The following is a 22,636-nucleotide window of genomic DNA, read 5'->3' as shown; positions in this document are numbered from 1 at the left end:
CTCTGTGAAGTCGTTTTCTGAAAACTTTTGTTTAAGTTTCAGGCAATTCATTATCAAATAAAAATCACACTTTAGTATGAAGGTATGTTAAGATGTCATGTCTCTAGTCTGTTGAAAATTCGGTGCGATAATCTGACCTTAATTTAATTTTCTGTTTAATATTGTGAAAACTTCTTCAATACTGTTGAAAAATCATGTCTGCCTATATCTGTATCATATTTATCGGTGCACAGCGTAAAAATACCTTTGCAAAACGGACACTTTCTTTACAAAATAATTTGTAGTTGTATCATATGTTACTCGATTTTGAAAATTTAAAGTTTTTTGATGGAGAAGAATGATACTTAAGTGCAAATATAAAAATACATTCCGTAGACCTTTCCCAACGGCGATTAAGAAATGCGAGTACGACAAAATCAGCGGTAAAGTTCTCGGCGATGAACATAAAATGACTAAACGGAACGCATAACCTATTTGCAAAAATATATTGTAGCTTAACCATTTTATAATACAATTTTAAAAATTTAGTGTTCAGTTTCAAATTATAAAGCTCATCTGTCCTCATCGATTATTAAGAAAATGAATACAATAAAATCGGCACGTAAATGACAAGTAATAACGGAATTGACAGAAATTATTGCTAATTACAAGTAACAAAGATAGGCATGCGATTTGCGCATAGGTCTTTCCCGATAGCGAGAGACCTTTTCAAAATTTGCAATTCTTTCTCTTTTTCTTATAAAAAAAAGTAATTCCTGATTAATACAGTGTCAAGGAGAGGTTACACTGGAATATTGAATGTTGTATCAAAAATAGTAATCACTCCCATTTCGAACTCATGGGAACAAGTTTATAAGCATGCTAAGGCAACACTAGAACACGTTGTCATATGGGTGTGCGATCACGTGTTTCAATGTATATTGCATTTGGCACAGCTTTTCAGAATTTGTAGATGCTTATGATAGGTACTAAAATGCGACCGAAAAATGCAGCCTTAATAGAATTGTATTACATTTCCGTTCTTATGTAAACCAATGAGTGACCTCTGCTTTTGACTTAAGTCGTAAACAAGAAATGTTGTCGGACGTTATAAGCATACCTAGCACATAATTTCAATAGTTTAACCAATATGCCGCCAGCAATGAAAATACAACTGCGTCGTATCATATTTTATTTTCAACTGCGTCGTATCATTTCGTAAAAATCATTATTTTCTTAGAAAATAAACATCTATTTTTAATGAAAGTTTAGTAAATGATGCAAAATTATGTTTTGAAGTTTATGGTGAACTCTGAAAACGAGTATATAATTGATTTGAAGGAAAAAAAAACGATAGAACTGCGTCGTATCCACACATTTTAATAAAAATTCTGCCCGCTTCGAGATGCAAGTTCGCTATCACTTTCGTTTTACAAAATAGTTGTGCAAGCAACATATACCGAACGAAGCGGAAAAAAGTGTAGCGTGTTAATACATATGTCTAGTTTTCAGTCACTTCCAACAAAATTAGTTATAAATAAAAACATACATTTTTCGCTCCAAGATGGCGGCGTTTGTTTACATTTTGTAGGATACGACGCAGTTTTGATTCCCAGCCCTATATATGACGCCTTTTCAAGGCAACACAAAAACTGAATTCCCTGATAACGCAAAAAGTACAGGTAATCTTGTTATGAATCTTGAAATATGGGTAGATGGCAGTCTTGGAAATTTGCACGTCTTTTTTGAACGAAGTCCGTCTGAGATTGGTTTGACTTCCTGTAAAATTTACAGGGAAGAACTGAATATTAGAAGGATTTTCATTGGTAATTTTAAAATTGCAAACTAAAATCCGGGAATCTCACTGGCCATTGATAATTTAGAGAATCGTTCTAAATCGTATATACGCCCAAATTAAAAAAAATCTATAGGAATATCGGAAACACAGTTTCTAGTTTATTTTCTCGGATATTTGAGATCTGCATATTTCCTCCTAATGATTATTTTGCACTGCTTTAAAAATTGCCATTAATTCCTTGGTGAAAATCTTATCCAAGATAAGAATTTATCGGAATATAATTGACATTTTAGTCATAACTGGGTTTGAAGGTAACAGTGGAATATCATCCCGAGGAGAATACTGTTGAGATAACTAAAAAAGTTCTTGAAATATTTTTATGAAACTGGAAATATGGATGGATGGCAGTATGGAGATTACATTCAAGAGCTTTTTGAGAGCTGGCGGCCGCGTCCAGATTTCTGGTTAAAGTTTTACCCTGTCAAATCTGTTTTACTATATAAGTTTTTTATTTTAAGATATCAAAAATATCCCGCTTGAACGTTCATGATTTTTTTATATAACTTATTTATTTAGGAATGTATCATCTTCAGACTTCAAATATATATGATTCTCTTTAACACTCAAATCATGTGTAAGACGATTCAATACTCAAACAAGACCTTTTCCAGAATTATGTCCCCCCTTGAACTTTGATTATTTTCTAGAAATTATTGTCTTATACTGAAACTTCTTCATGTCTGAAAGGATTTACTTCAAACATCATTCCCTGCGGTCTGGAGACCGCAGGGTATTGGTACGCGTTTAACTTTTGAGGCATGGAGGAGCACGTGACCTGTTTTCGGTACATGGAGGAGCATGTGATCTGTAAACCGTACATGATTGGTTAATTGACCTTTTCGAAAACCTGGCTAAATACCGTTTGCCGGTACGTTACGGATAATCCTCTAGGGAATAAGTCAGAATTACACCTAATTAAGAACAAAAAACTATTACGTGACATTTTTAATTTTCTATGATTATAATACAGTTTAAGGTGGAAAAAGTTGAATGATGTGTTTGAAAATTATCAATGTTTCTTAAATATGTATCTCAAAATGTTACAAACAATAAATTGTTTATACTGAAAATCTACAAAATTAAAATATTCGTAGTGGCATCTGCCATAATAAATAGAGATGTTTTCTGCGAAAACTTGTGTGTTTGCTTTTTTTTTTGCTCGGAATTATTCATAAAATGGTAGGCCTATTTAATCATTTTCTTAAAAAGAAATAATTGTTTTATGTTCAACCTATTCCGGTCATTAACGGTCACCAGTTTCCAAAGACCTTCTTCTATATTGATCGATTATTGTCAACTATATTCCTGACACAAACGTTTATTTATCCACCCACCCAAACAATGTTGAAGATAGTTAAATGAAATATCTTTATATCATCATAAATATTCCCCGCAGGAAACCATTTTACTTGTAATAATATATGATAACGTTTATAACGACAACAATTATTTATTTCAGCATTAATTAACATACATTTTCCTCTAGCGTCAATTTTCTCAGAATTACCTCCTCCATTAACTTTGAATTTTCCTTATTCATTCTTTATCTTTTATTATTTCTTTATTAACTTTTATCTTTTATTATTTCTTTATTAACTTACTTTTGATTTGAAATATATGTTCATTGTCAACACCTACATTATATGTGATTGTAACGCCTAGGTTTCTATGATAATTTGCATTTTTAAACTTGAATTTTTTTTTTTTGGAACTTCTTAAATTTTTGAAACTTTCTTCTTTCTTGCTATAAATAGCATGTTATGAAACAAATCACTTTTCTGTACTTGTATGACAATGTTTATAAGTCAAGCATCTTTACTTCAAGAGTTATCACTTCAGTATAAGACTTTTCCCTTTAAAAAAGTTACATTTTGGTAATAACCAGGTATATTTGTAGATTTACCCTCAGAGTGTTTGTCAGTCCGTCTGTCTGTCCGTCCCTAAAAACTGTTGTCTAGGAGCTAAGAACTTTTCCAAGAAATTGACTAAATCAAGAGAAAGTTGTAACATTAGTGTAACATATACATCCTGAGAAAATTGGATCATCTGATGATCTGTCGAATGTATAAATATAATTTCCTTACCAGGCAGCACATTACTATGACACAGACGTTCTATGAACTCAAAAACTCATCTGTTATTCTATGTCTTCCACGATTGCATAATTGAATGGCCAATGGCCTTTGATAATATTGCTGGGGTTCTAACTTGTAAGGGACTTTTGTACTGCTTGTAATACTATGATAATTGCTTGTTACTCAAGCGTTTACATTCTTAGCCTAAATATCTTAATTATGTGTCAGAGAATTGTTTGTAGGACTTTTTGAATATGGGTCATCTGGGGTCAAAATCTAGGTCACACAGTCAAAAAAACCTTGTTTAACACATGAAATGTAATGTAAAGACTCAATATCATGAATAATTGGCATTAAGATTGTTCAAATGATTTCCAGGTCAGGTTCGAATATTGACAGCCCATATATGGAAAACCCTTGTTTACATTTGCACTATTTAAGTTGCAGTTATGAAGGTAATAATAAAAATTTCAAGACTATGACATTTCTTCTGCTTTTTATTTATTGCTACAATATTAATTCAATGCCTCAATAATCAGATGAGTGTTTAAGGGCCATTATGACCCTCTTGTATTCTATTGTGATGTGAAACGGTAGAAGTTAAAGTGTCTTATCTTAACCGAGGGATTGTGGGTTGTAGCCGCAAAGTTTCCTCATATGACGTCAGTATTGCTAGGTTTTATTCAGTCGATTAAAACTGGCTTAAAGAAGCTTTACACTTCCATTACGATGGGGCAGCTGATGAATTCTAAGTCATGCGAATACTGTAAAGACCATTTGAGCCGCGTCACGACAAACCCAATATAGTGGGTTTGCGACCAGCTTGGATCTAGACCAGCCTGCGCATCCGCGCAATCTGATCAGGATCCGTTTTGTTCGCTATCAGTTTCTCTACTTGTAAAACAGTTGGTAAGCGAACAGCATGTATCCTGATCACACTGCGCGGATGCGCAGGCTGGGCTGGATCCATGCTGGTCGCAAAGCCACTATGTTGAATTTGTCGTGACGCGGCTCAATTTTGATAACTTTCTAGCTTTACTGGGGAAGGAAGACCTCAGGTGCTTTTCGGTCATTATTTCAGGCATTAGCGGGTACCTTTCTTTATCTAGTTGTAAAACTTCATCACAGGAAATAATTCAAAGCTAAGTCCCTGATGGAAATCAATGTGTGGAATACTGTTTTCATACGCCAAAGGTATATTTGTATCGAACATCGTTATAAGTGTACATAAAATCAAAAGGCTGGTCAATAAAATTACCTTGGTTATTAATAGAGCTATATGCAATTCATTAAAAACATATTGAAACATGCAAAAAAAGCATCATCTAACTGTATGTTATAGTTCGTCAAAATAACAGAGGAAGGTCTCATCACCATGATTGAAAATCCAGAATTAATCAAACATGTGACTAACTATTTACAGTAACGACCAAGAGAAAGTGGGCAGTTAGTAAATTGACTTGACCTGAAAGGCTAGGACCACCGTCAAGAAGCCTGCATGACTTGCAGGTTACCTTAGATCAAGAGTGGAGGATATTCCGCAAGCAAGAAGTGATAACATTGTCAGTTCTGTAAGCTGTGTATCGTATAATACACATCTAGAAGGACATACCATTCTAATAACGTTTTGTGAATTTTGAAATTGATTAGGGTATTTGTTTTGAACAGAGTTCAATAATATCTTTTGATGTTCAGTTTGTGTTAAATTTTCCACTTGAGGTAGTTCCATGATGAAACTTGATTATTTAATCAAAATCAATGGAAATATTTTACAAAATGAAATTTTATAAACCGTTTGTAAAGTCTTTTGCTGATAAATATATACTTTGCCACGCCACAGACGTAGTATTTTATTACATGATTTACTTTGTCACACTTGCCTACGTATGTGGCATAACTTTGCATCAGCGCAGTGTTCATTGTATCTTATATTCTTATATAACTTTTATATTAATTAGAGGAATGCTAAGTACTGATTCAATATTATCTTGAAGTGTTTTCTCAACATGAATAATGACGGGTAAACATATAAAAACACTTGATTTTGTTTTACACATTCTTTTATTTCATATAATTCTTTGAAGGATGTGTTTATGTAGGGCAAGGTACATTTTCTTTGAATTGGCCAGGTATATTTCCGGTTGGGTAATAGTTGTACACCACATATCCTCCTGATTTTCCAATACCTACTGATACTGTGCTTTTCCATACAATTTGGGTATAATGTCCTGTTGGGGAAAAAAAGAACAAGAATAGTTAAAAGAACAATTGAAATTTTGTCTTGTTTTCATACATATTTTAACGAGTTTTCGGTCATATCTGTCACCTTGATATCTAACCAGTTTCTTAAAGATTCTCCACTGACTACTAAATACTTACCACACGTGATTTCTAACAGACAACTGACCATTAGAATCAATTTAGTACCAGCTTACTAAATTAGATGCTCGCTCTATAGAGCTTGTGACGGAGAATTGTGCCACGTCCAATAATTAAACAAACGGATCATTGGATTAATATGCACGACGGCTAACACGCTCTTGATATAAAAAGCTCATGGTCGAAACTCTTTAACTCTTCATTAACTCTTTAAAACTCTTTAATACTTTGTAAAATTTCTACTAACTTGTAGAATAACCATTATTGATAAAACACTAAGCATTTCTTACACTATTATCGCTTATAGTCCAAGGTATGAGCAATTCGTTGAAAATGTTGCCTGTGTTTGAAAAATGAGGTCTTACATACCAAAATAATTATAATAAGCCATATTCGGTTCCGATGTACCACACCATTTTCCCCAAACATAAACTGCTTTTTCGTTTGTGTACAAACTTTCCACGTGTTGTGCTCCTGTTTTTAAAGATAAACAAAATGTTACTTGAACTTCTGATAAGCAAGGAATACATATTATGGCAAAACGATACCCATATTTGAATTCAATGCACGAAGCCTTATAAGGCTAACTAACCAGCAGTTTCAGAGAAATATTGTTTGAAATGATTTTGTCCAATACATTTGCAGTATTTCAAAAAATTATCGTAACAGATTTACTTGAATAAATCACTTTCGTGTCCTGTTTATAACATTGTCATTTATCAAAGGAATTTGAAATAACTCGGCACAAATGTTTGTTATTATAAGACGATGTGTCATGCACAACACCCAACCAGACCCCTACCTCCAGTGTCAAGGTCGCACTTGTTCATTCACGATCAACATTGTCTATTTGAGGGTATATTATGTGTCCGGTCCATTACTTTCTTATCTTTGAAGGGATTTTGTAAATACTTGCTACAATTGTTCACAATAATCAGTCGATGTGTCATGCGCAACAACCGGTCATCTATCTCCAAGGCCAAAGCTTAACACAGTATGTTATAGGGTATATATGTGTCTGGCCCGAAATCTTTTCATAGATCAAAGGGTTTTGAAAATACTTGGCGCAAATAGTCACATTAATAAGACAATGTGTCATGCGTAACACCTGCATCCCTACCTCCAATTTCAAGGTCACGCTTAAAGGTAAAATATTTACATAGTTTATAGGCAGGTCTATAGCTTCTTCATATATCAAGGGATTTTGAAAATACTTGGCACAAATAGTCACAATAATAAGATGATATGTCATGAGCAACACCTGCACCCCTACCTGCAAGTTCAAGGTCATTCTAGAGGTCAAAGATTAATATAGTCTGCCATAGGGTTTATTTTGAGTCTGGTCTATAACTTCTTCATAGATCAAGGGATTTTGTAAATATTTTGCACAAATGTTCACAATAATGAGACGTTGTGTCATGTGCAATAACCAGCCGCCTACACTCACGTCAAGGCTAAGACTTTTGAAAAAAAAACTGAAAGCCGCAGAAATGTATTTTTATTGATACATACGGTACATAGGAGTTATTTCATGTTATTTCATCATCAAGTAAATTTATTGTTGCATTTGCAGATCAAGCATTGATCAAAATGTTGGACTTAAAGCTCTGATCCATACCTCAATCACTTAAAATAGCACAATTTTAAGCTTCATATAATACTTACCTTAGGCAGGGGAAGTTGGTAACTGTGTTACAAATTCTTGTGATTATTAGTAAACATTACGAAATTATACAAGAGTCAATGCATTAAGCTTTGTCAAGAATTATTAAATCTTGATTTATTTATTTCATGGCTTACCTTCTTTACTGCATTCCATTCGATCATGACCATTTTAAAGGCCCAGTATGCCCAAGAAATTCATTATTTTTTTTAAAAAGCTTTTCATTTTGGATGTCATGTTAAAGTGTCCAAAATGTCCGTCAATTTCCTGACCCAAATTTGATTTCTGTTGTCTTTTAGCAATTAGATGTGATTTATTATTTTGTATGGCAGTCGAAATACTACTTTATCTACATTTTGCTACTTTTGTGATAACAATTTTTACATCAAAATCTTCTTTCTACATGCATTTAAACCTTTTATGTGTCGCCTCTACGGAGTAGTGGTGTCATAAAGTGATTACTACTCCATCGTCTGTCTCTCCGTCTGTCTGTCACAAAACATGTCCGGACTACTCCTCATAAACTACTGGTTCCATTTCATCCAAAGTTTACAGGAATTATCAGTACTAAGTGCAGTTGTGCATTTCATCAGCATTTTCCAGTCGCAAGATGTTTTAGTTATGGCATTTATTATTTTTTTCCTAAAGTGTGTGAGGACTACTTCTCTTTTACTACTTATGCAATCTCAAAATGAAAATTTACAGGATTGATCTGTCAAGTCAAGTCCTTGCGCATATTACACGGGTTTTCCGGTTGAATAATTTTTGGCCGAGTTATGGCCCCGGAATAAAAAATGTATTTTTTGTGTGGTGCCAGAACTTGTCCGTCTATTTCTCGAAAACTACTGGTGAAATTTCATCTTAACTTTACACAAATGATCAGTATGAAGTTTAGTTTTGCATATCATCGGCTTTTGATGTTTTAATGAATTTAGTCGCAGACAAAGTCCTTTAGTTGATTTTTTAAAAGTTTTTTTCGGACTCATTCTCTTAAACCACTAATACATACCACTGTTACACAGAGGTTTGACTGGACTAAATAACTACTGGTGCAATTTCACCAAAACGTTAGGGGAATGATCAATACCATGTCTAGTTGTGCATCTCATCAACATTTTTCGGTTCATTGATTTTTGTCAGAGTTTTTGCTCTTTCATGATTTTAATTGGACTACTCCTGTTATACCAATAATGCAATTTAAACGAAAACTTTACAAGATTGATTGATACCTTAAATTCTTGTAACGTTTACACAAGTTTATAGGTCGATTGATTTTTTGCCGAGGTATGACACATCTCATCACTGATGGACCTTGTTTAAACGTTATAAATCTCATGTTTGCCATTTCTAAACAATTCAAATTCTATTTATTTCTCAGGCATAATGTATTTAAAACAGACATTGTGTAAAATAAAGTAAACTATTTATATACCAGTTTTAGACGCATTGTTGAACCAGGATAAATTCTCCCCAAATCCATTCGCCTTGCTTTCCGGATTATGTACATATGCGGCGCCTCCACCTAATTTATCGGCGTATTTTTGTGCAAATTCACTTAGTGAAGCATTATATACAAGATTTAGAACCTGAAAAAAATATATAGTTTCTGTTTTACAAAAGTAAATCTTATAAACATAACCTTATAAATTATTATTTTTTTCTGGAGAAATAATTTCATAACACCAGTTGTAAAAAATATCTATTGTAATTATAGACAATATGCAAAGTAAAAATAGAATATTCAAAAGGAAAACGACAAATCTGATAAATTTCATCTCCTTAGTAATACTGCGTTTTGACATGTTACTTTCTGAATAAAAATTATGCTACAAGATCTTTAAAATGTTCTACATCTTGACAAAAATATCAGTTTTTATCATAAACCATAGAGATGTATACTATAACTTGGATACTGTCATATTAAGCTACATTACATTGAAATAGCTATTTACAGCCTTTAGGAGAGGATTATCTCAAACCCTTCCAGATGTGTGGCCTATTGACAACGATTTTCTTGAATATTTACGAATTTATCTGGATTTCATTTGAAATCTGTGTGTACTTCAATGTTTTCCACTTGAAATTCAATTTATAATAATACTCTACGTGTAGTTTTAAACGAACTCGCGTCCTGGACATTGGGACGTGTGTGGAAAGCAAACCCCGACTGTGTTTCAATATTGATGAAATTAAATGAGTATTTTCCTTTTCCGTATTTTCACTGGTGTCTTGCAAGGCTACTTTCATTCAGTCTTCACAAAAGTTAAAAAGGAATTCTTTCAAATATTAAGATTAAAAAGAGAAAAAATACATAATTAACAGAAAAGTCATTTTTTTCAGTTCATACAGGATTTATTTTCATCTTGTGGTATAAAAATTATCATATTAACCTCTCGGTCATTCGTGAAATATTAATTTTCATACTACTTAAAAATAAATCTTTTATTAATAGAAAATTTTATTATGACATCAATTATAATATAAACATGTCTTTTTTATTTTGACTTACACCGTGAGCTGCTCTGTATTCGTTGTGCTTGTTGATAGATGATGTTTTAAACTCCTCTGTCACTGCCTGAAAAAGAGTAATGAAATAATTATTACTTACGAACGCAGGTATAGAACGCAGAAAACGCAATGAACACCGCAATTAAAAACGCAAGAAAAAGACGCAGAAAAAAAGCAATTGAGTAAGCAAATATTCTTTATTTTTTGATGTTCACTAGATTATTTTTTTATTTAAGCAAATTTCATAATATAAATTGAGTGTCATTAACGTTCAGTTTGGAGTTTTGAATTTATAAAAGTTACTTTTTACTTTGTCTAACGCATTGATTCACTTTGTTTGCCTCGCATCCGGGACTAAGTGAAAGACTCAACTTGAATTTGCAAAACTTCAATGTTACTTGTTATAAGTTTCTGTATTGTTTCATATATATATTCAGAATGGAAACTTAAAAATAGACATATCAAAATGTGCAATAGAAAATTATTTGTATCATAGGTTGGGGAACTTTCTGTTGCACAGTGCGTTAACTGGAGTGCAGGAATTAGTTACCCGCACTCCAGAGCATGCCAATTCATTGACTTATTTTTGCTGGGGTTTACATATTTTGACGGCAGAGAAAGGGAAAGCGACAGAAATATCATATTCAGATGATCGTTCATCGGTTACTTTTTGCCAGGGTTTCATATTGTGACAACAACGAACGTGTTTTTATGTTTGACTATGATACAAAAGAGAAAGAACATCAAAACACTCGGCAATCTGATAAATACCCGGAGGATACGCCCCTCGTACATATCAGATAGCCTCGTGTTTCGATGCTCTTTCTATTACATAATAAATACCGGGCTGGTCAAGCTGAAATAATATCAATAATGGAAAAAAAAGGAAAATTACTTCATGAATATACAATTTTCTCATTCCTCTAAAGCTTATTTTTATCCACAAATCAATGAAAATTTAAAAATTGAACCAAAATATTGGTCACATTTTTATCATTTTTAAAGTTTCTAACTGTAGCAACTTGTGTAGCTTGTTTTCCAATTTTATTACCTTCAAAGTGTCAAAAAGTGTTTTAGCTACATGACGAACCCTAACATATTGCTCATTTTATAAAGTGCAGTTTATTTCAAGCTCGTCATTAAATATATGACTCTATCCGGATGCTTATTTGTCATAATGCTACTTGCATTTATTAAGTAAAAGTGTTTTTACTTTGTAATGAACACACAGTCAGAGCCATACCACATGTCAAACTTAGAACATAAATAGGATAAAGAAACTTTAAAGGTTATATTTGTTGATTAATCAATTAGGGCTATAACATCTCCGGCAAAGAAATATTTAACTTCAAAATCTTATCGCTGTAAAACAAGTAATTTTCACCTGGCGGAAGTATGAATACGTCGCATGCCCCCTTAATAAATTGTGGTTCTTATTCTATAAGTAGATGTGTTGTATTTAAACATGAATTTCTGTAATAAAGGTTTATTTAAAAGTGAGCATAGCATTGCATTGACCTTGTATCTTATAAGATTGACAGATTTTATCAAAGTTTTCAAACCGTTTCAAAGGAAGTTGCCAGTACAATGACCATTTATTTGTTAAGAATGACTTATGACATATCATGTTCCAGCAGTCCGCATTCTTCCTTCAAACGCAACGTAAAGGCCCGACCGTAGTTTTGTAGATAACTTAAAAATTTTCTTCTATTGAAATCAGCAAAAACAATTATACATTTTTATTTCCTCTCATACAATGAACAGACTTAAATAATGAAAACATACAACCATACCTGCCTTGACTGCTCTATGTATTCTTAAATTCTATCAATGCTTTTGCGTTAAATGGAATATTCCGAATTTAACTGTAAAAATATAGCCCGACCTTTCTAGTCATTGCTGGATCAATTGATCTTAAACAACAAAATCATGTGTTCTTTTGTACAAACCAGATTTATGTGCGACTGTGTATCAATAACATAGCTGTCAGCCAATTTGACACTGGAAAGGTCCGTTTTGTCTCATTCAAAAAAAAAGTTTACAGTTTTTACATGTGTACGTTGATCGCAATCGCGTAGGTCTATGTTTTTTTTCTCTTTTGTAATTTCAAAATTTTTATGTTTTTGTTTTAATTTGATTTTGCACGTGCTTTGTAGGTGTACAATTAATAGAAGATATCGATTGAGTGGATATTTAAGACCATAGGTGGTCAAAAGCAGGCACCTGGATAGAACCACCGACATTCCATTAGCCAGCTAGTAGCTTTGTCACATGAAGGGTCCGGCAACTCAAACCAACAGCGATGAGAGGTAGTGGTTAGAAGTAAATGTGTTTAACCACTAAACCACAGACGCCTATACTAACATAATGTCATAATATGTGCACTGCATGCAATACCGTTTTACGGAGTCGCAAAATCGGTGCGTGTATGTGATAAACGGCATTATAACACTCCAACGACAAAGTTTATATCATATTCCGTAATATACATGCTTTGAACCTGTGGCGAGAATAATGGTATGCAACCAACACAAATATGATATTTTGTTATCACACACCTATATAACAAGATACGTATTGTATTTTTCAGTTAAAACAATCGTATTATCATTGATATAACGCACATATAGTGTAACACTAACATTGGCGAGCCTTCACGTTGTTTGTATAACCATTTTACCATTTTCTTTCCTTTTTCTCTCGCAAAAACAGTACTGGTATGTGAAAATATTTTTTCCACTCGTTTAATAAATTACGTATTAAATCTACACTCATTAAATATCCTCTAAATATTATACAAATTTTAATTTTGAAACGAGAATTCACAACAGTGCTACCGACAAGAAAGAGAACAGATAAAGAAAAGTAAGAGAAACGAAATCAAATTGTACATACCCCAAATGCAACAGCAATCATGCAGAGCGTCAGAAAATGTTTTAGCATGTTGTCGCTACTAATAAAATCACACAATGTGTTGGAGAGATCGTTGTATACGTGGCAAAGCAATCTTAACCGATGGTCAACACCAATGAATTAGCCATGGTTTTATACACATATATTCATTTACATGACGCGTCTGGCGAACTGAATCTGTTTTATTAAATCAGATATTTTTCACAGTCAACAGAAGCACAGACACAATCTAGTTTATTAATCTTCATCCTTTGTTGCTTACTTTTACTCTTACATTACACGTGCAGATAAGAACAACATGTTGAGATACATTCAAATGTTTTCAGCGACTTTGTATAATGAAGAAAGTCTACATATTAAGTGAATGATAGTAATATCACTTCAGGTGTTATTCAGTAAATTCATTATATAAATATACATGGCATATAAATAAAGGTGTAGCGCCATCACAAGACATATACATGTATTTTCAAAGCATTGATGAAAACGCAGCTCTTTTCTTTTATAACGATCATAATTGATTAATAAAATGATTTTCTCTCACCCATCTCATTTCGATGGCGGGTTTGTGCCTTCTCTCCTCCGGGAGGCTGTGTTTGTTCCTGCTCTCCTCGAGGATTGCAGGTTTGTTCCTGCTGTCATTGGGGGTGACGGGTTTGTTCCTTCTCTCACTGAGGAATGCGGGTTTGTTACTGCTCTCATCGAGGATTGCGGGTTTGTTCCTGCTCTAATCGGAGATGGTGGGTTTGTCCCTGCTCTCATTTGGGATGGCGGGTTTGTTCCTGCTTTCATCTGATATTGTGGGTTTGTCCCAGCTCTCATCGAGGATTGTGAGTTTGTTTCTGCTGCCATTGGGGATGGCGGGTTTGTAGTACTTGCTCTTATCAAGTATGACGGGTTTGTTCTCTTGTCGAGGATTGTGGGTTTGTTTCTGCTCTCATTGGGGATGGCGGGTTAGTTCCTGCTCTCAACGGGGATAGCGGATTTGTTCCAGCTCTAATCGGGCATTTCGTATTTGTTCCTGCTTTAATTGGGGATAGCGGGTTTGTCCCTGCTCTCACTAGGGATGGCAGGTTTGTTCCTGCTCTCATTTGGGATGACAGGTTTGTTCCTGCTTACATCGAGGATGACTGATTTGTTCGTAATTGTCTCTATCAAACATAAGTGAAAAAAAACAGAAGAAAAAGAAAAAAAACACATACACACATCGAAGATATCGGGTTTGTCTCTGCTCTCTTCTTGTGTGGCGGGTTTGCTAAGCGACTGACTTTAAGAAAAGGTGTTTGTAGAAAATCTGTAAAACATTTTCTATGTTTAACAAGAAAAAAAGCTGTATTAATTCATCAATTTGTTCATTTACAAGGTATCATTCACAGGATGCTATTGATTATATTACATTCGTACTTAATATACACATTTACTTGATTATTGCCATAGAAAAAGTTAACTTTGTAGGCTTCGGCATCAAGATAAGGGCGCGTTAAGTCTGAACAATAGGCACTACAGCCTGCAGGGTTTCTTTACGCTTTAGATACATTATGTGTCCTATCGGCGCGGATCTTTCTATAACAAGACAGCTTTAACTGTATGAATAAAAAAGAAAGAGTTGACAGGATTGTTAACAGTGATCGTTTTTGTTCAAACGAAACCTACATTCCGTATGTATGATTCAGAGGAAGATTTTTTCAAGCTGTCGCATAAAGTTTATTCCAGACACATGGAATGATCATGTACATCATGTATGGTGAAACGAATATCGTAGTTTAACAAGTACTTAATACACGCTTACAGCACCATTAAGATACACATGTGATACACTAAACATGTTATGAAACAAATACGAAAAGAAATTTTATAAATGAATTAACTATGTATAGATAGTAAATTAAAATATTTCTTTTTATTCCAAATATGAAATATGTCAGAGGACTCAACAATTGTCTTATAAAGGTAAACCCATGGAGCAAATTATTGATGTTTTACTTAAAATTCTAGAACAGAAACTGCATTTTTTTCAAGTACTCTTTAAAGCAGCTCGCCTCCAGATTCATGCTAATTTCCATGAAAATTTTGAAAATGTATTTGAATGTACAATATTGTGAAATTACCAAAAGGAAGCCATTTACACATTATCAATGGCACTTACAAGCCATGTAAATTACCAAAATGTGGTCAAAATATGCATAAAATAGCCCTTACTGCGTTAGTAACGCAGTAGAAATATAGTTGTAAATACTAAAAAATCAGTCATTAACCGCACATAACATGTAAATCATCTCTAATTATAATCTTGAATCATTTTACGTTTCCTAAAATCGTAGTACATATTTTTCAAGTTTGATTTTATTTAAATATTTTGACTCATCTGGAGGCATGCAGCTTTAAAGTCTGATTGGGTTACATGTCCGTGCTGTCTTTCAGACTAAACCTTTGACCTGCTGATGTACTTAAATAGATTTGTCCAGCTTTCAGTTTGTAACTGTCCATTATCATTTTTTAATATAGAAATGAAAAAGTTTAAAAGTTTATTAGCCAAAAGTGTAGAGCTTCAGCATACTTTACAGATGAGAGATGCAGGCTTGTCTGGATCTATACCGTTGGCAAAGGCTCGACACTTCCGGTCCAGGTATGTATACAAGGGTTACTGTTCAATACTGACTTACCAATTTACATCTCCATATTCCTGAAAAAAGAATTATGGAAAGTTTTGAAATAAATGTGAGAAAGAAAGTGAGATGGAAGAGTCTATTTAGCAGGATAGGTGTTATTATAGTCAGTTGTTTGAAGAGACAATGGCTTGTTTGAACTAGAGAGATCTTTGATAACGCTAGGCGTAAATGAATTATACATTCATTTATTATATTTTAGAATGTTAACAAAGATGATATAATCATGGAATTTGTTCACAAAAGCATTCATGGTATATCACATCAATATGGCAATGTTTAATGAGGCAACATTTGCGAGCAATCGCTGTCATTCGGCCTTGTTTGTATATTCGGATTATTGGTAGTCGGTTGTGTGTTGCAAATGCATTTTTTTCTAGCTCTGGCTGTATGTGGTTTGGGTTTTTATTTTCCCTTTTTTTTCATACAAAGATAGATAAAATAGATAATTACACATGCATTGGACTGACTAACTTATCTGTCCAAATGAAGTTTATAACAATCTTAAAGGAATGAAACCTACAACAATAAAATATCTTCATGTAGAGTTTTCAAATTTTGGTGATATACCTTGATTGAAATAGAAGACATTCATTCTGGCAAAAGACAGCCATTCCGGCTTAAACCATATTTGTTTGTTATGACGATACTGCCAAGCTAGGCACCCTATGCCAAGCCAGTTACCCTGCTCTCAAAAACTATAAATAGTACTCGGTTTCGAGCAAAGTAGTAAACAAGCCGTACGGTTAGCTCAAAAGGTAGAGCGTTGGTGTGTGAATCGGGCGACCCGGGTTTGATTCCCGGACGGCGCAGGTCACTTTCTTTGTGATTGATCATGAAATCTTTTCTACGGTCATTCGCACTGTACCTCTACTCTGGCATTTTGCGAAAGTGAAGGCAACTATTACTGGTAAACTGCTTGACAGCCTGCCCAGGAACCATGCGGTGGTTGAACTGTGCTCTGGTGAATTCAATGTGGCTTACTGTCGTGATCCGGAGTGTAAATACCAACACCACCACCAATGTAGTCAGTACCTTGGTAGATAGCCATAAAATCACTTGGAAGATGGCCACCAAACCTCTTGAATACACGTTTAACAATAACCATTTCATTAATGTATCACCGGCGACTAAGAAGATTAATTGAGCTCTATGTTTAAATACCTAGTTTTTCATTAAGATACTTATCCAGTTGACATAAATTTATACTCATGCGAATGATTATTTATTCTTCCTGACCTTAGACCAAGATTTTATTATAAAGATACCAAAATACCAGGGTAGAACGTTATTTTAGTTATATTTCCTTTAGATACCCATCAACTTCATGGTCTTATTTGGTAATTCCTACCAATGAGAACTGGACAGATCACCTTCCAGAATATATAACTGGCAAGACGTGACATTGTATTTGTCAAGCCTTTTATCTCATCTTATGTAATACATTATATACTTTATTCTAAATGTAACAGAAGATTATTGCTGACATAAGACGATAGAAAGGTGTTACAACATATATTTATCTATTAAAACTAAGTGGAGGCTAAACTGGAGTTGCAGATCTTTTAACTTACTAGGTATAAATTGCCCGTAAATTTAGGAAAAAAGGTTGATATCAATTAAAAAGTGTTTCAAGTATTAGAATGGAAGGGAGTTAACTCCTTGTGGTTGAATAACAGTTGGAAAGTCTGAGTATATTGCCTTTTAAAAAAAAACAGTAATTTATGCATCTTTTTAACCAGAATATGTAAATACGTAAAACTTAAAGAGCTTAACAAAATGTTTTATGAATTTGTTTGGGTTGGCCTATCAAAATTGATATGATTTAAAAACATTGGTGATTTTGCATATATGAAAGGGTTGAAAAAAGAAGTGGTAAATTTTTTAACTCGTTTCTAAGTAGCATTTTTAATTATGACAACGCATTTAAATTGTGATAAGTGTCATATATAGAAGTTGAATATAAATCAATGTACAATAACGTTTGGAAACTTTTTAAAGTGATAGTTTAAAAATAATTTACGATATAGAGACACAAAAGTTATTTCGTCCAAAGCATCTGGAAATGATTCATTTGATTAGGAACATGATTGAAAATACAAAAAAAACACAATTTGTTCAATTGTTTAACTTTGATTTGTTATCAGAAATAACTTTCACATCGTTTTTTCCAATCAATTTTTTTTAACAGCTTTATCTATACTGTAATTATGTGCTTATACGAATATTTTATATATTTGTAAGGTCGATTGCAATCACCCTGCGCGGCCCACTTCTCATGATTTACTTTTAGGAAAGCAAAATATCCCTGTACTAAAAACGAGAACTTTAACCATAAAACACTTTTCATGCAATTTGTTTTGCTGAATCTAAAAAAAAATCGATAACTTTACTTGTACTGTAGTTAAACGCTTCTGTTAGTTTTAAGCTGATTGTCAGTCGGCAATTTGTATGTCAATGTATAGTACTCCCCGCGGGTACCGCGTCCTTGCCCATTCCGGTGCAATCAGAAAATGTGTTTCTTTACACACTGAACGGGACCAATCGAATGTTTCCACCATTAAAGTGAAAGTGGAAGTGCTGCTTTTTTGAATTTGGATAAAATTGTTAGAAATATTTTCATTTCAAATAAATTTCTGTCATTGATAGGAAAATCCAAAACTACCCGAGTGTGTTGGAAATACTTTTTTATTTTACCCAATATTTACCAGTTAAACTGATAATTTCATGTTCTGACAAGTGAAGGTCTGCTGAAACTGCAGTGACGTCATATTTAATTGAAAAAATTCTACTGAAGCCAAAAAGGGCCATCAATTTACATACCACGGTACCATAGTGCTCTCCGTTTAAGCTGCCATTCAAAACATGGCTGAATGACCATAGGTGTTTCTAATTTAAATCATTGAGTTATTCTATGAATGACATGTGTATTTTCAAGGCAAGATGCGACAGTTAAACACAATTTATTAAAATAGTAAATACAAGTTCTTTTTATGTCTATACAATTTGCTGGAAATAATAAGAACAGTGGTACCATAGGGGACCATCCTACAGATGCCAATTATCATATCTCATTCGAATTTTCGGGAAACAAACTTTATTTCCCTCTTAGTCTAAATGAAACTGACCTACGGAACATACGTCAATTGATTTGAAAAAATGGGGTTCTAAGATGTTTTGAAATTTACAGAAAAAAAAATGTCAATAAACCAAAGTTAATATGGAACAGTTTGTTCTAAACTGTCCTTTAAACTGTCCTTTGATTTAAAGCAATAATATCTTGATATAGATGAAAAGCCTGTGTATGTTAATCAATGTATGAAAATGGAGTGTATTTTCATTAAAGATATATATTATTCAAAATAATCGAAAATGTGCAAATCGTAAAGTATAATTCGTTGAACGGGAATTTCATTTCAAATTTACCAATGTTTTACTGCCATATTACTTTTAAGTTGAGATGGAATCTATTCTATTTCTTGAAAATTATCAACTACAACCATGTTAATCAAAGAATAATGCTAGTGTAAGCATTTGTTGATGAGTGGAAGTACAAATTTAGATGAGTTGACAAACTAATGATAACGTTTGCCTCAACCAATTGGCTTCAAACAAGAAGTACTCATAGAATTCTAGGAACTTAATATTAAGTACTATTTCATTTAGATATCTGAAATTTGCTGTAACGAACAAAATGCATCATTTGTAAAAGAAACTTGACACGGTTTCATTTATTTTTGGATTGATCTGTTATAAAAACACTAAGTCTTTTATTTTAGATATTCAAGTGGTTGTAAAAAGTAAAATATTGATTGAAGGATTGATTGTAAGATATTTACTTAAGGTTGAAACAAAACTGACAGATGAAAGTTGGATATGTTTTGTCCAGAAATAAAACAAACAAATCTTCATGTTAAAGAGGAAGGAGGTATTTCCATCAATACGTGCCTTGTTTGCGGTTTCGAAGCTCGAATGGCGGATTTTGATACAACACATGGATAGTTCTGTTACGTTTAAAAGTTCGGAGCAATTAGATCCTTGGTCTGTCGAGAAAGGTCTGTACAAACTTGAATACAGAAAAAAAAGCAAAAACATAATAATATATTGTTAAATGAAATTACAGAATGTCTTTTAACTTTGACATGAACAATCCAGTAATGTTTGTCATACATTTATTTGAATATCTTCACAAAAATCAAAACAGTGACTGCGGAACAATGGGGCGAGGTAGGTAAATCTCGTGTTATAACAATATGCGGCCAGCAGTCTTCCCACAATGCTTTTGTCTTTAACATACAGTATTATCTAAAACGTACATCGGAAGGCGCTTATCCATTAATATATCATTTATAATTTTCATTTAAGCATAAAAGCAGAAACGCAGACAAAAACAAAAATGAGCATTGTCGTGTTAAATGTTTAAATCAAAAGGATCGATTAAAAAAAGACACAATAAAATAGATAAATAAACAAATAATTAACAAATAAAAACAAGACATTATTAAGAACCCAGCAATAACAACAATTTAATTTTAAACAACACTGAAAGGTCTAAGTCTAGATTGTGGATTTGGTTGGAAGCTGTTCAATTTAAAAGGAATTTAATATAAACAGCAGAGAAAGAATATTTAAGTAGACACAATTTTAATGGGAATTTTTCCTAGAATAAAATAGTGTTCTTTTAACATTCAATCAGGTACCCTTACGTAAAGTCAGCATTGTCCAAATGCAATTGGATATATCATATCATGTTAAAGATGAATATATGTGACTTGATTTTAATTTTACTTTCATGAAATAGTGATTTTAAAAGTCTGACAAAAATAAATCATGCAGCTGGAAATTGACGACGATATTTAAAAGTAGACTTCTGACTGATTGTGGCGCCGTTATATGTCGCAACACCGCTAAGTGTCGCACTTACCGCTATATGTCGCACCATTGCCCCTAAATGTTGAACCCGCCGCTAAATGTCGCAAAATCATTTGCCGTTAAATGTCGCACGAATTTCCCCTACCGTTAAATGCCGCACGTTACCGTTAAATGTCGCAAGATATAAATTCATGTTAAAATCATGATTTAAAGTAGTAGTATTTTACTTTTTTACGCTCTCATAGTTATTTTTACTGTAATTGCCATTTAACAAAAAGTATATTTGTTTTAATTGTTTAATTGTTTAATTAAGTGAAAGGAATGATCTGATATAATACATGGAGCAAAGTGTTGGGTGAAAATTGATGTCTCTTGATTATGAAAAAGAAAAGGTTCACCGTCTCTGTCTCAAAAGCTCGTCAAAGAAACGAATCTGTTTGCTAATTCACATAGTCGGTCTATCGTAATGAATATGAATACCAATTTCATTGAGCAAAAGACAAAATATATCGCATATTGACAAATAACAATGATAATACATATGTAACCAGTTCGTGTTTTTGATCTTTTCGTTTATTTTAAACTTTTCACATTTTAGTTTTACAGAGTTGTCTATAATCTCCCTTTCATTGTAAATTTGAGTGATTAGTCAAGCATTTGAATTCCCGCTGTTTTTGAACCAATTATTGTGGTCATGTGATATAGTGTTCACTCTTGCACAAGTCTTGGTACTGAGAAGTCAAATGTGAACTAGCTTTGCTGAACTTTATTAATTTTATTATAACTATTTTGGTGTTTCTTGGAAATTGAAGGTTGAGGTTGGTTGGTCTTATTTATTACTATTGATTCATCTTTTTTGAGTCACAAATGAGCAATGCTTTATTTGTATTAATTTAGTATTTGTGTAAACATGTATATTGGACATGTACATTGTAATCAAGATGGCAGCTTATATTTCTAATAATTTGGTAATTGGTACATCACTATTTACTATCTTGTATTATCACTTGTCATTTAACCATTTACAGTTAATAGAGCACAGTAAGAGTCAGTGAGAGAAACAGAGGTGTATTACCTATACAGTATATGAAACCTGATCCACAATTGGTATGTAAATATATGTATTCTTTGTTTAATTTCATTTAAGGTTTAAATATGTTCATTAATTATTTTAAGTAAGGACTAAAGATATTTCTAGGCTGGCTGACTTGACCACAGTGTGAATTTATAACATAATATAACCATAATTAATATATTAAACTCCTATATCATGTATACATCAATAAATGTATTATACTTTTGTTATTTAGTAATATGTTGTATTTGTTAATTTACAGGGTTTGAGAAATATATATATAGTATACTCGATCACAGCCTTTTGTTGTATTGGACCCTTATACTGACTGCTGGCTGGGGCCAGTGTGGTTGGCCATTACTTTTATGTACGTACATGGGCTGGAGCCCACCTGGTCACACATAGATAAAGTGGACAAATAAATAATCTAACAGCTTTTGAAAATAATCACATTTTATCTGTCAATGTCCACCTTCGGAACCGCTTTACTACGTCAGCGACAACAGCACGTAATACAATAAAAAGGCTTAACCGCGACACCCATCCGCAGATAGTGCACGGACACACAAGATTATTGTTGGTCAAACGAAATTTGCGTTTCACAAGAAGTGACTAGGCAAATGTCTTATTTTTTGACGAGACACGCTT

The 22,636-nt window shown here is 33.2% G+C and overlaps 1 protein-coding gene and 1 long non-coding RNA gene across 2 annotated transcripts; one reads left to right on the top strand and one right to left on the bottom strand.

Annotated features, from left to right (window-relative positions):
* Window positions 1-5,954: 5,954 nt before the first annotated feature.
* Window positions 5,955-13,520, bottom strand: LOC132750669 (Golgi-associated plant pathogenesis-related protein 1-like). Its single transcript, XM_060740685.1, has 5 exons — window positions 13,358-13,520; window positions 10,464-10,529; window positions 9,387-9,540; window positions 6,661-6,765; window positions 5,955-6,140 (listed from the first exon to the last, which is right to left on the bottom strand). Exons 1-5 carry the CDS (start codon window positions 13,403-13,405, stop codon window positions 6,004-6,006), a joined length of 510 nt encoding a protein of 169 aa, XP_060596668.1. The 5' UTR covers window positions 13,406-13,520; the 3' UTR covers window positions 5,955-6,003.
* A 7,940-nt stretch (window positions 13,521-21,460) lies between these two features.
* LOC132750668 (uncharacterized) lies at window positions 21,461-22,410 on the top strand. Its single transcript, XR_009628584.1, has 3 exons — window positions 21,461-21,731; window positions 21,942-22,020; window positions 22,251-22,410. It is a non-coding gene; the product is annotated as an uncharacterized LOC132750668 (long non-coding RNA).
* The last annotated feature ends 226 nt before the right edge of the window (window positions 22,411-22,636 follow it).

The sequence above is a fragment of the Ruditapes philippinarum genome, unplaced genomic scaffold (assembly GCF_026571515.1).
Source record: "Ruditapes philippinarum isolate M1 unplaced genomic scaffold, ASM2657151v2 ctg72_1_1_1_1, whole genome shotgun sequence".
Lineage (NCBI taxonomy): Eukaryota > Metazoa > Mollusca > Bivalvia > Venerida > Veneridae > Ruditapes > Ruditapes philippinarum.
This window is presented reverse-complemented; position numbering and strand designations above follow the sequence as displayed.

Bases quoted from the DNA above. Each gene is read 5' to 3' on its own strand.
- LOC132750669 (XM_060740685.1), bottom strand. From the start codon at position 13,405: ATGCTAAAACATTTTCTGACGCTCTGCATGATTGCTGTTGCATTTGGG. The intron at 9,541-10,463 runs GTAAGTCAAAAT...TATTTTTTTCAG, and splicing joins AATACAGAGCAGCTCACGGT to GTTCTAAATCTTGTATATAA. The intron at 6,141-6,660 runs GTATGTAAGACC...TTTCCCCAACAG, and splicing joins GGCTTATTATAATTATTTTG to GACATTATACCCAAATTGTA.